Source organism: Drosophila ficusphila, unplaced genomic scaffold (genome assembly GCF_018152265.1).
Source record: "Drosophila ficusphila isolate 14025-0441.05 unplaced genomic scaffold, ASM1815226v1 contig_580, whole genome shotgun sequence".
Classification (NCBI taxonomy): Eukaryota; Metazoa; Arthropoda; class Insecta; order Diptera; family Drosophilidae; genus Drosophila; species Drosophila ficusphila.
Genome location: NW_025064510.1, coordinates 391,753 through 403,139, shown reverse-complemented (window position 1 = coordinate 403,139; position 11,387 = coordinate 391,753). Strand labels below are relative to the sequence as shown.

General features: G+C 52.2%; 1 protein-coding gene across 1 annotated transcript; it reads right to left on the bottom strand.

Annotated features, from left to right (window-relative positions):
- Positions 1-1,960: 1,960 nt before the first annotated feature.
- On the bottom strand, positions 1,961-10,639 carry LOC122320476. The gene is made up of 6 exons (XM_043208585.1): positions 10,325-10,639; positions 6,481-7,075; positions 5,529-6,397; positions 4,974-5,449; positions 3,245-4,132; positions 1,961-3,125 (listed from the first exon to the last, which is right to left on the bottom strand). Exons 1-6 carry the CDS (start codon positions 10,637-10,639, stop codon positions 1,961-1,963), a joined length of 4,308 nt encoding a protein of 1,435 aa, XP_043064520.1.
- Positions 10,640-11,387: the final 748 nt, after the last annotated feature.

Here is an 11,387-nt window from a genome sequence, read left to right as displayed (position 1 = left end):
CAACGCCAGCGCTGCTGGTCGGTGGCCGGGATCGGCCTTACCTGCCGCAAGGGCTTGGGCGGTAAAACGGCGGCCACTGCCGCGACGACCACGGTGCCATCCGGCGGCGTTGGTGCGCGTGCCACGGTGATGGCGTCCGGCTGAGTGGCGACGTCCGACTAGGTGGCAGCGTCCGGCTGAGTGGCGGCGTCCAACTGGATGGCGGCGTCCAACTGGATGGCGGCGTCCGGCTGAGTGGCGGCGTCCAACTGGATGGCGGCGTCTGGCTGAGTGGCGGCGTCCGGCTGGGTGACGGCGTCCGGCTGAGTGACGGCTCCTGCCGTGGGGATCGCCGCCAGGATGGTCCGCACGGCTGCCCGCACTGCCTCCCGCTGCTGGGAAGCGGCGGATGTTGTGGGTCCGTCGGGGGACGCGGTCAGCTTCCCCAGGAGCAGCTGTAGTATGCCGTTCCCCGTGGGGGTGCTGGCTCCCGCCCGGGCTGCTGCTGCGTCAGTGTTGGCAGCGATGTAAGGCGTGGGGGTGGTTTGCTCCGTGGCAGCGGCGTCGGTGGCCTGCAGCGTCATGGTGGCGGCGGTGCTGACCCCGGCTGAGGCTGAAAGATCGGGTTCCGGGTATGGACCCGGCCCGAACAGCTCCTCGTAAGAGGGCGGTGGCGTCTCCTCGCGCGGTGGCGTCCGGGGCAGCGTTTCCGCTCCGCTAGTATCCCCGTCGGAGAGGACGATCGTCGCCGCCGCCGAACCCCGTGGCTCCTCGTCGCCCGAGCTGAGGGTCACCACCTCAGCATCGGAGACCTCCTCGTCTGGCGGCTGGAGCCGCGGTGTCCGGGTTCTCGCTTGAGTCCCGCGTGGCGTGCCTGTCGCGCCGGTGCCGGTGGTGGTGGCGTCGCTCGTCTCTTGAGTGGTGCGAATGGCGGCGTCGTGATCTTTGGTGGTGCTCTCGTGGCATTTTGGCGTCTTGCTTTTGGTTTTAAATTGCGTCGTTTGAAGACTTGGTTTCGCGCTGTACTTATCGATTCTCGATAGTGTGGCGTCCCGTGTGTATCGGAGTTGCTTTCCTGGCGATCTGGCAACTCCATAAACGAATGTGTGGGATCTATGAAAGAGTAAACAAGTGTATTAGTAGTGCCCACCCCCTCTCTTTGTTTTGGTTTTGTTTTCTCTCTGCCGTCTGCTGGAGGGTGGCGCCTATCCTGTGCTCCTGCTCTCCTATATTCCCTTAGGATCAGGGTCAGCGTCAGAGTGCCGACTCGGATGGTCTGGTTGGTCACGAGCGTCATGGTCGTCGTGGACTGGGGTGATGCTGAGGCTGTCCTCGTCTTGGTGTCCGTCGTCGTCTTCGTTGCTTTGATGATATGCTTTTAGATTGTTTATGCTGGCCGTGCGGCGGCGGCGACTCCCGATATCTTGCAGCCGGACGATGTTCGGCGAAAGGAACTTGATCACTCGGAACGGGCCTTCATATTTTGCAGCCAGTTTGGCCGCGAAGCCCTCGGCGGCGTTTGATAGCACATGATGGCGGGCGAGAACGAGGGAGCCCAATGGTGGCTTCCATTCTCGTCGTCGCAAATTGTAGTGCCGGCCTTGCTCGGCCGTGGCACGCTCGGCATTGTCGCGGGCAACTTTAAATATGCTGTGCAGCTGCTCGCTCCTCTCCGCAGGGGGAATCAGGGGGTTCCTCGCCCGGGGGTGACTTCATCGTAAAGTGCGTTGGGTAGGCGTGGTTCCCGGCCTTGTACCAGAAAGGCGGGGCTGAATCCTGTTGTGTCTGACACGCTGCTGTTGACTGCCAGCGAGATTTCCGGCAGGAGTTGGTCCCAGGTGTTCTGCGGCGCGTCGCCCAGGTATTGCGCGATCATAGTTTTCACGGTCCGGTTCGCCCTCTCCGTAGGATTTTGGCGGGGCGTGTACGGCGCGGTATGCTGCAGTTCCATTCCTAGCGATTTGAAAAATGTCCGGAAATCTCAGCTGGTGAACTGGGTCCCGTTGTCGCATACCAGAGTCTTCGGGACTCCGAAGCGACTCAGAATCCGTTCTCGAAACGCCCGTTCGAGATATGGTACGGTGGCCCGTCGCAGTGGGTCGAGTTCCACCCACTTGCTGAATGAGTCGAGGAACACCAGTAAGACTGTGTTCCCTTGCTTGGAACGTGGGAGGGAGGTCCTTCGTTGGAAGTCCGCACATAGTATGTGGAAAGGTTCGTCGACCTGGCGGGTGAACATTTTCCCGGCCGGTTTTTCTTGGCTTACCTTAAACTTCTGGCGGCTTGTGCATCGTCGTACGTATTTGGCTACTTCTCGGAATAATCCGGGCCAGTAGTATTTCTGGGCGACTCGTGTGCTTGTTTTCCGCACGCCCAGGTGGCCTGCGGTGGGGTGGTCGTGGCATTCCGTCAGCACTCTCGCGCGGTCGTGGGTGCCCACGCATAGCTTCCAGGGGGTGTATTCCTCATCCTCCGGGCGCAGCCCGATGCGTTTGTAGAGTTGTCCGTTCTCCTCTCGAAAATCCGGATACTTGGCCGGCTCCTGCCGGACCCTTTGTAGTATTTTTCTAATCCACTTACAACCGTTGTCCTGAACTTGTGCCTGCTGCATGGTGGCCAGAGGCTGGCGCGACAGTGCGTCTGCGACCAGGTTCTGGGTTCCGCGTCGGTATGTCACGTCATACTGGAACTGCTGTAACTCCAATACCCACCGAGCGATCCTGCCCGTGGGGTTGTCGATGGAGTTCAACCACTTTAGCAAGTGGTGGTCGGTGAGCACCTCGAAGCGATATCCTTCGAGATAGCAGAGCATCTTACGGATGGCCCAAACTATCGCGAGGCATTCTTTTTCTGTGACAGAGTAGTTGCGCTCGGCGGTATTTAGCCGGCGGCTGGCGTAGGCGATTACACGCTCCTGCTGGTCGATGGTCTGGGTGAGTACGGCTCCCACGCCGTATTCGCTTGCGTCGGTTTGAAGTACGAATTTCTCCTTGAAATCCGGGCACGCCAGAATCGGTGCCTCCGTGAGTAGGTCCTTCAACTTCTGGAACGCCTGTTCCTGTTTCTCTGCCCATCTCCAGCTTTGATCCTTCTTGAGTAGCGAGGTCATTGGCTCGACCACGTCCGCGAAGTTCGGCACAAAGCGTCTGTACCAAGACGCTATACCGAGGCATCGGCGAAGCGCCTTCAGGTTCGGGGGTGGGGTCAGTTCCCGGATGGCTGCGACCTTGTCGGGGTCGGTCTGTATCCCGGCCTCGCTGATTACGTGGCCAAGATACTCCGCTGGAAGAACTGGCACTTGTCTCGGTTGAGACGGAGATTGGCCTCCCGGAGCCGTCGGAATACCTCGCGTAAGTTCCGTACGTGCTCGGAGAGTGTGGCCCCGACGACGATGATGTCGTCCAAGTAGGCGAAAGCGTGTGGCTCCATGTCGGGACCGATGACGGTGTCCAGCGCCCGTTGAAATGTGGCCGGAGCCGAGTGAAGCCCGAAAGGCATCACCTTCCAGTGAAATAGTCCGCGGCCCGGGACGGTGAATGCCGTGCATTCGCGGCTGGCTGGGGCGACTGGGATCTGCCAGTACCCATTCTTCAGGTCCAACGTCGATATATAGCGGGCGTTTCGCAGCCGCTCCAAAATGTGGTGGATCCGCGGCAGCGGGTAAGCGTCGGGGATCGAATTATCGTTCAACTGTCTGTAGTCGATGCACATCCTGGCCTCTCCATTCTTCTTTGCCGCGATGACTATCGGCGCGCTATGGGGGCTCTTGAAAGGCTCTATGCGTCCGTCGCGGATAAGCTCGTCGATCTGTTGGTCGATGACGGCTCTCATCGCGGGATTCCGTGGATGATATCGTTGCTTGATAGGGCGATCGTGGCGCATCACGATCTTGTGCTCGGCGATGTGGGAGACGTTGGCGATGTTGTCGAAGTGGGACAGCTCTCGTTCGAGAAACTTCCTTATCCAAGGCTCCGGGTAGTTGTCCTCGTGGCCTCTGGATCTTGGTTCCTCCTCGGTGTCGTACTCGGCGTCAGCGATACCGCAGGATGGAGGCGGTGGTTCCAGGTCGCTGAAGCGGACTCTCTTGGCCCCTTTGCGAAATGGGTTTCGCTGAACCGCTGCTGAATCAGGCGTAGGCAGTGCTCCGGCCCAGCTTGGGGCCGTGCACGCGTTGGTGTACCTGGCGCTGTGTTGCGCCTCAGGGCGTTGCGGTGAGTGCGCCTGGGCGGCTGATGCGTGTGCCCGTGGGGCGGCTTGTGTTTGCGCCCGTGGGGCGGCTTGTGTCTGCGCCTGGGTGGCGGCTTGTGTGTGCGCTCGTGGAGCGGCCTGGGTGTGCGCCTGTGTTGCGGCGGCTGGTAGGTGCGCCTGTGTGGCGGCTTCGGTGTGCGCCCGTGGGGCGGCTCGTCTTTGCACTCGTGGGGCGACCTGGGTGGCGGCTTGTCTTTGCGCCCGTGGGACGGCTTGTGTCTGCGCCCGTGGGGCGGCTTGCGTCTGCGCTCGTGGAGCGGCCTGGGGGTGCGCCTGGGTGGCGGCTTGCGTCTGTGCTCGTGGAGCAGCCTGGGTGTGCGTCTGTGTGGCGGCCTGGGTGTGCGCCTGCGTTGCGGCGGCCGGTGAGTGCGCCTGGGTGGCGGCTTGTGCTTGTGCCCGTGGGGCGGCTTGAGTGTGCGCCTGGGTGGCGGCTCGTCTTTGCGCCCGTGGGGCGGCTTGTGCCTGCGCCCGTGGGTCGGCTTGGGTGTGCGCCTGCGTTGCGGCGGCCTGGGTGTGCGCCTGTGTGGCGGTCTGGGTGTGCGCCTGCGTTGCGGCGGCCGATGAGTGCGCCTAGGTGGCGGCTTCGGTGTACGCCCGTGGGGCGGCTTGTGTTTGCGCTCGTGGAGCGGATGGGTGCGCCTGGGTGGCGGCTTTGGAGTGCGCCCGTGGGGCGGCTTGTGTCTGCGCCCGGGTGGCGGCTGAGGAGTGCGCCTGGGTGTCGGGTGTGTGCGCCGGCGTGGCGGCACGTTTGTGCGCCCGTGGAGCGGCTTGTGTTTGCGCCTGGGTGGCGGCTGAGGAGTGCGGATGAGTGCGCCTGGGTGCCGGGTGTGTGCGCCGGCGTGGCGGCACGTTTGCTCCGGGTTGGTGCTGGCGAGCTGGTCCTCGTGGGTTGATCAGGAATGGGTGGCTCGAGTTGGAGGGTCAGGCCCCCACACTGTAGTTTGGCTCCACCATAGCACAGGAAGTCCATACCGAGTAGGAGGTCGTCCAGCACATCCGCCATGATGAGGGCGGAGACGCTGACCCGAGCCTTTCCCAGCTGGATTGTGATTCGCAGGGCCTGCGTGAGCTCCCTGCCGGTTCCATCTGCTAACTTCACCCGTGTCCGTACGGCGCGATGATTCCTTCCATCGTGGAGTACCCTTGCCAGGCGCTCGCTTATGAAACTATGCGAGGCCCCCGTATCCAAGGTGGCGGTGAGCGGGCGTCCCTCGACCGTGATCTGTGCGCGGATACGGTTCCGATCCTGTTGGATGGCGTTGGTTACTGGGTGCGGGAGTTCTGTGGGTTCCTCGGGTGACTCCCTGATACTCGAGGCCCTTGCCCTTGCACTCGACAGTGCGTTTGCCTTGGCGGCCGCAGTCCCAGCAGAACATGGTCCTCTGGTTCCGGCATTCCGTGGCGTAGTGACCAGCCTGGCCGCAGTTTCGGCAGGCGGTGCTAGGGTCGGTTGACCTGGTGGGCGTGGCCCCTTGGTTGGAGTCTCCACCGTTGCCTCGGCTGGCGGCGTCGTTGGTCGCGTTCCCAGGGCGTGGCACCTGCGGTGTGTGAGCAGGGTTCGCCCTAGGTCGTGCGTTTCTGCTCTGGGGTGGATACTCGGCGTCTGCATTTGCTGACGGGTATCCACGGACGGGTCGGCCTCCGCGGCTGCGGGCAACTTCGTAGTTGACCACCAGGTGTGTAAGCTCGGTCAACGTCTTGAAGTCCTGGCGGCGGGTGAACATCTGATACTCGGGCAGCATGTTCTCGTAGACTCGTTCCAATTCTTGCTCCGGTGAGAATCCGGCGCGGCGCATCTGGAGGCGAAGGTCCACCAGGTATTCCTTGAAAGGCTCGTTCACTTTCTGGAAGTGAGAGCGGATCTCGTCGTCGAGGCGTTGGTAATACCGGGGCGGCAGGAAAAACTCCAAAAATTCCCGGCAGACTTCGGTCCAGGTACGTCCCTGCAGATCGCTGGTTCGGAACCAGCTCTCCGCCCGGCCAGCCAGGAGGACGGTGATAGCGTGCGACAAATACTTCCGGTCGATCCGGTAGGTATCCGCTCGTTCTTCGATGGTGCCGTCGAAAGACAGTCCCCATTTGGTCGCTTTGTCGACCACCATCGAGTAGACGCCTGCGTCGGACTGGGATGCACTGGTGCGTGCGGTGCCCTCTGATTTCCCTCGCGTCCCTGGGGACGGGGAAGTGCTGCGTGGTACTGCCAGCGTGTGGTTGCTGCTGGGTACCTTCTCCTGGTAGGGTGGTATCGGCGACGGTTTGATGTCTCCGGATGGGTGTATTTGCGTTCCAACTCCCCAAGCCGGATCAGTGTGTCCTCGGAGTGCTCCGGTTGCCTGGCGAACGCGTGCAGTCGGGCTCGCTGTTCCTCGACCGTGCCGTTCTGCTCCAGGCCGAGATCGAGAAGGATAGCCTCGAGCTCGTGCTTCTTCCTGTATGAGATCCAAGAGACTCCCATGTTGCTTGGTGTGTCCTGGTTGTGCTTGTAGTCCTGTGTGTCCTTGTAGTCCTGTGTATCCTTGAGTGTCCTGGCTAGGGTGCAGGAGCGGCGATGTGTGTCCTTGAGTTGTTGAGTATCCTTGAAGTCCTTGGGAGGATGTGTATCCTTGTTATCCTTGAGGGGTGTGTATCCTTGTGGTCCTTGAGGGGATGTGTACCCTTGATGTCCTTGAGTGATCCTGGTGATCGATGTTTCTTCCTGAGGCTCTGTTGATCGACTGTCTTCCTGTGGCTCTGTTGATTGACTGTCCTCTGTGTGTGTCGGCTGGTGACCTAAATACTTCTCGGCTTTGCCGGCGTCGGGCGTCCCGTTTGGTAAGGGACCAGTAGTGCGTAAGGGAACTAAATTTTTCTAATCTCGTGGTTGCCGGCTGCGGCGTCCACGTGGCTTAAGTCTGGCGGCTCTCTTTTCTCTATTTCTCCTTCTGTTCTCTCTCGTATGGCTGAGCGTCTACGTGCTCGTGTGTGTGTGTACTAGCTTGCCTTTATTTCGTGTCGTGTGCGACGACATTTTTCCTCTCTCGTATGACTGTACTTGCTTGCGTTTGTTTTAAGTCGTGTGCGACGACTTTTCCCTCTCTCGTAGTTTCTCTCCTCGCAGTTACTTTTTCCCTATTCCTCTTTCGTTGAACAAAAACGTGTTTCCCTAGCTTTCGTCCCTAACCTCAAATTTTGACCTAATTTCGACCTGATTTTTCTTCTGGTGGTTCTTTACGCCACGAAGGATGAAAATATCCTTCCATTATCCTGCCTAGTCCCTGCTCGGGCGCCATCTGTAAGGATGCTAATCACGGGCCAGGATAAATACTCAGTCTATCCAGGGTCCCCTGAATGTATGTACTCTTTAATATATCGAGTCATACCTTTCCAAAAGTAATGTCTTTTGACTTTGGCCAAAGTTTTGGTAATGCCAGTATGACCTCCTTGAATTGGTTCATCATGGTATGTAGACATTATAGCTTCTTTTTCTTTTTCAGAATTTATTTTGGTCACCGGGTTGAGTAGCGCTACTCTTAATGATTTTAATGTTTTATTGCCCATTTTCTTGAAATTATCTAATGAAACATGTTCAAAGATATTTTCCCACGGTGACACTTTGAGTTGGCTGATTTTATGTATACCGGCTTGCGTTTCAAGCCTTTGGAAAAACTGACCTAAGTCAAGGACTCCATTGGTATATAAATCGCTAACATCATATCTTTCTGTAACTTTTTTTCCATGTTTAAAAAGACATAGCGTATTTTTTACTTGCAAGGTCACTACTTTACGTACTTCGTCATTGTTTATGACTCCGTAAACGTTGGGCTTTGAAGCTTTTTCTTTAGATTGCCTAGGCAAGTCTATTTCTTTTTCTCCTGTGCAGGATTTCTGTCTACTTTGGTATCTTGTAGTGACTTTATTTCTGGTTATGTCCTGTAGTTCTTTGATGGTTATTCTTGATAACGCATCGGCTACATAATTGTCTTTTCCCTTCAAATATTCAACTGTAAAGTTGTATTCTTCTAATTCTAGCCTCATGCGTGTCAGTTTGGAACTTGGGTTAGTCATTGAGAACAAGTATGTTAAAGGTCTGTGATCTGTTTTGATAGTGAAATGTTTGCCATAAATATATGGTCGAAAATGTATATTGCCCAGTGTATTGCAGCTAGTTCCTGCTCGGTAGTACACTTATTACTTTCTCCCTTGGTAAAGGCTCTTGATGCATATGCAATTAGAAGTTGGAGTCCGTTATGGTTTTGAGTTAAAACCGCTCCACATGCTTGCTTACTAGCATCCGTAATTATACAAAATTCTTTACTAAAATCGGGATATTGTAGCAAGGTTGGTTCCATGAGTTTGGTTTTTAAGTATTCGAACGCGTTTTGGCATTCAGCTGTCCATTCAAAAGGAACATTCTTTTTACATAATCGTGTTATGTGCCGTGAATAGTCGGCGAAATTTTTTATGAATCGCCTGTAGTAATTGCAGAATGCTACAAAACGTCTTGCGCTGTCTGCATCGTGTGGGGCTGGATAGTTCAGTATGACGTCATATTTCTTGTCGTCTGGAAGTATTCCTTTATCTGTGCACTTATGACCTAGAAAAGTCACCTCATGCATAAAGAATGAACATTTTTGTGGATGTAACTTTAGGTTGTGTTCCCTACATTTCTCAAAAACGTCTGTTAAGTTTTTAAGCATATGTTTTTCGGAGCAACCTATAACTATTAAGTCATCCATATAAAGGAATGCTTGTGAAGGTTCAAGTCCAGAGAATGCAATAGTTATCATTCTCTGAAATGAATTTGGCGCTATTTTTAAACCAAAAGGTAATCGCGTGAAGCGATACGAGCCATTGCTCGTTGAAAATGAAGTTATATCTCTTGAGCCTTTTTCTAGTTCTATTTGGTGAAATCCTGACATTAAATCAAGACATGAAAAGTATTTTGCTCGACCTAGTTGATCTAAAATATCATCAATTCTAGGGAGTGGAAATTTATCGGACAGTAATTTTTTATTAATCTGACGATAGTCAATTACTAGTCGCCACTTCTTTTCTTCGGAACCTGGAGTTGATTTTTTAGGAACAAGTAATAATGGGCTATTATATTCAGATACAGAGGATTCGACAATCCCGTCGGTGATTAATTTTCCGACTTGCTTCTAGATTTCGTTCACCTGACTATGTGGACTTCTATAATTTTTTATGTATACGGGTTCATCATCTTTTAATCTCAGTTTTTGTTTGTAGAAATTATTCGTGCTGATTGGTTCGGTTTCTAATCCGAATATGTCGTTATATTTTTTACATAAGTTTGAAAGTTGTGATTTGAATTGTGGGGGGGAATTTTTTGACAATTGAGATAATACAGACTGTTCTCTAGTTTCTTTGTTTCCTTCGACCACCTCGTAGTTCAAAAGTGATTCATATGCTAAATTTTTCGCACTGACCACTTTATCTACATCTGTTGTATTCAGTAGTCTTATGAAGGCATTTTCTGTTGTAGCTATGGTACTTGCTACATAAATTCCTTGCTCAATTTCTTGAGTTGGAATTAATACACTGTTCTCTTTTGAATTTAATTTTATTTTTCTAATGACTTGTGATCTTGCTGGCAAAAGAAATGAGTTATTGCCAGAACTGTATGCTATTGAAACGTAAATTGGAAATTTCAAATTATTTGCTCTTATTATAAGCCAATCCTCAGATGGCTGAAAGTCTAGTTGACAGTTGTATTTTTTAATGAAGTCAGTTCCTAATATGCCATCACAAGGGACGGCTAGGTGTAAGTCTACGATATGAAAATCGTGTGGAATTATGTATTTCGTAGTCTGTATTTCAATTGATGTTAAACCTTTGCATTTAGTAATCTCTTGGTTTATTCCCCGTATATCTATTATGTTATTATATTGTATGTTTTGAAATATATCGGAATTTTCTTTTACTATAGAAATTTCGGCACCTGTGTCTACCAAAAAGACAAGTTCTTTTCCAGTAGCCACATGGGTGAATGAGACAAATATATTTTGGCTGAGATTAATGGTATGAACTGTTACATTTTCTACTGTTGAGTATTTAAAGGGGCTTGAGAGTTTCCCGAACTCTCATTGGCTACTCTTACATTATTTGTATTGTTGTTATTGTAGCCTCTGTTCGAGTTGCCACGGCCCCTTGAGTTTCCTCTGTAGTTGCCGCGATTATTATTATTGTTGTAGTAACTATAATTGTTACTACGACCACGGAAATTACCTCTATAATTTCCGCGTCCGCGGTATCCGCCGCGCTGTGTATAGTTATTATAGAACAGGACCGAGTTTGGTTGTCCAGTTGCATCTGTGCAACTGTTTACGAATTTTGAAACGGCGTCATTCATAGTGTTGGAATTGCCGGCTTGCATTATAAGTTTGACCTTATCAATCGTGCAGTTTTTGGTCATTGCTTTTACTGCTTGCTGTGTGGAATAACTTCTGGCCAGCTCTAGTGTTAAGCCGTCTGTTATGTACGCACTTTCTAAAGCCTTCGTCATCTGCTCAACCTCTGATGTATATTGATTGGCAGTTTTATTGCGTTGCTGTAGATTCATCAGCTTTGCTGACAATACTTCTACAGTCTCGCCCTTGACGTTACTTTTTAATTTGGCAATTACTTCATTTATTGTTGTTTCGTTTCCGATAAGATTCCTGGCTACACCCTTTAGCTTTGTCTTTATTATAGAGACAGCTAGGTTTTCGTGTTCGCCTTTTATTGAGTCTATTATATTTAATGCATCAATGAAACTAGTTAAATTTTCTGCTTTACCATCGAAAACTGGTATAAGCTTTGATGCAGTGTTAATGAAGTCAATATTTGTTTGTGCCATTTTGATTATTATTAGGTGAACAGAACGTCCGAAAAGTAAACTTTCTGAATACTCTCTTGGATATTAACATTTTGAGGATAGACAATCAATCATTCAATGACTTGATATGGAATTTAACACTCTAGCCCTTTTTTAGATCTTATCTAGATCGTTTGCTCTGCTTAAATACTTCTTTTTTAAGCATTTATTGTGCAACTTGTATATTTTGTAAAAAAAATTTGCGCACATTATGACAACTATTATTATTAACAGTATATGCACCCAATATAGATCAATGTTGTTAGATTCTACTTTGTTAATAACGTTAGCAGTGGAGTCCACTGAC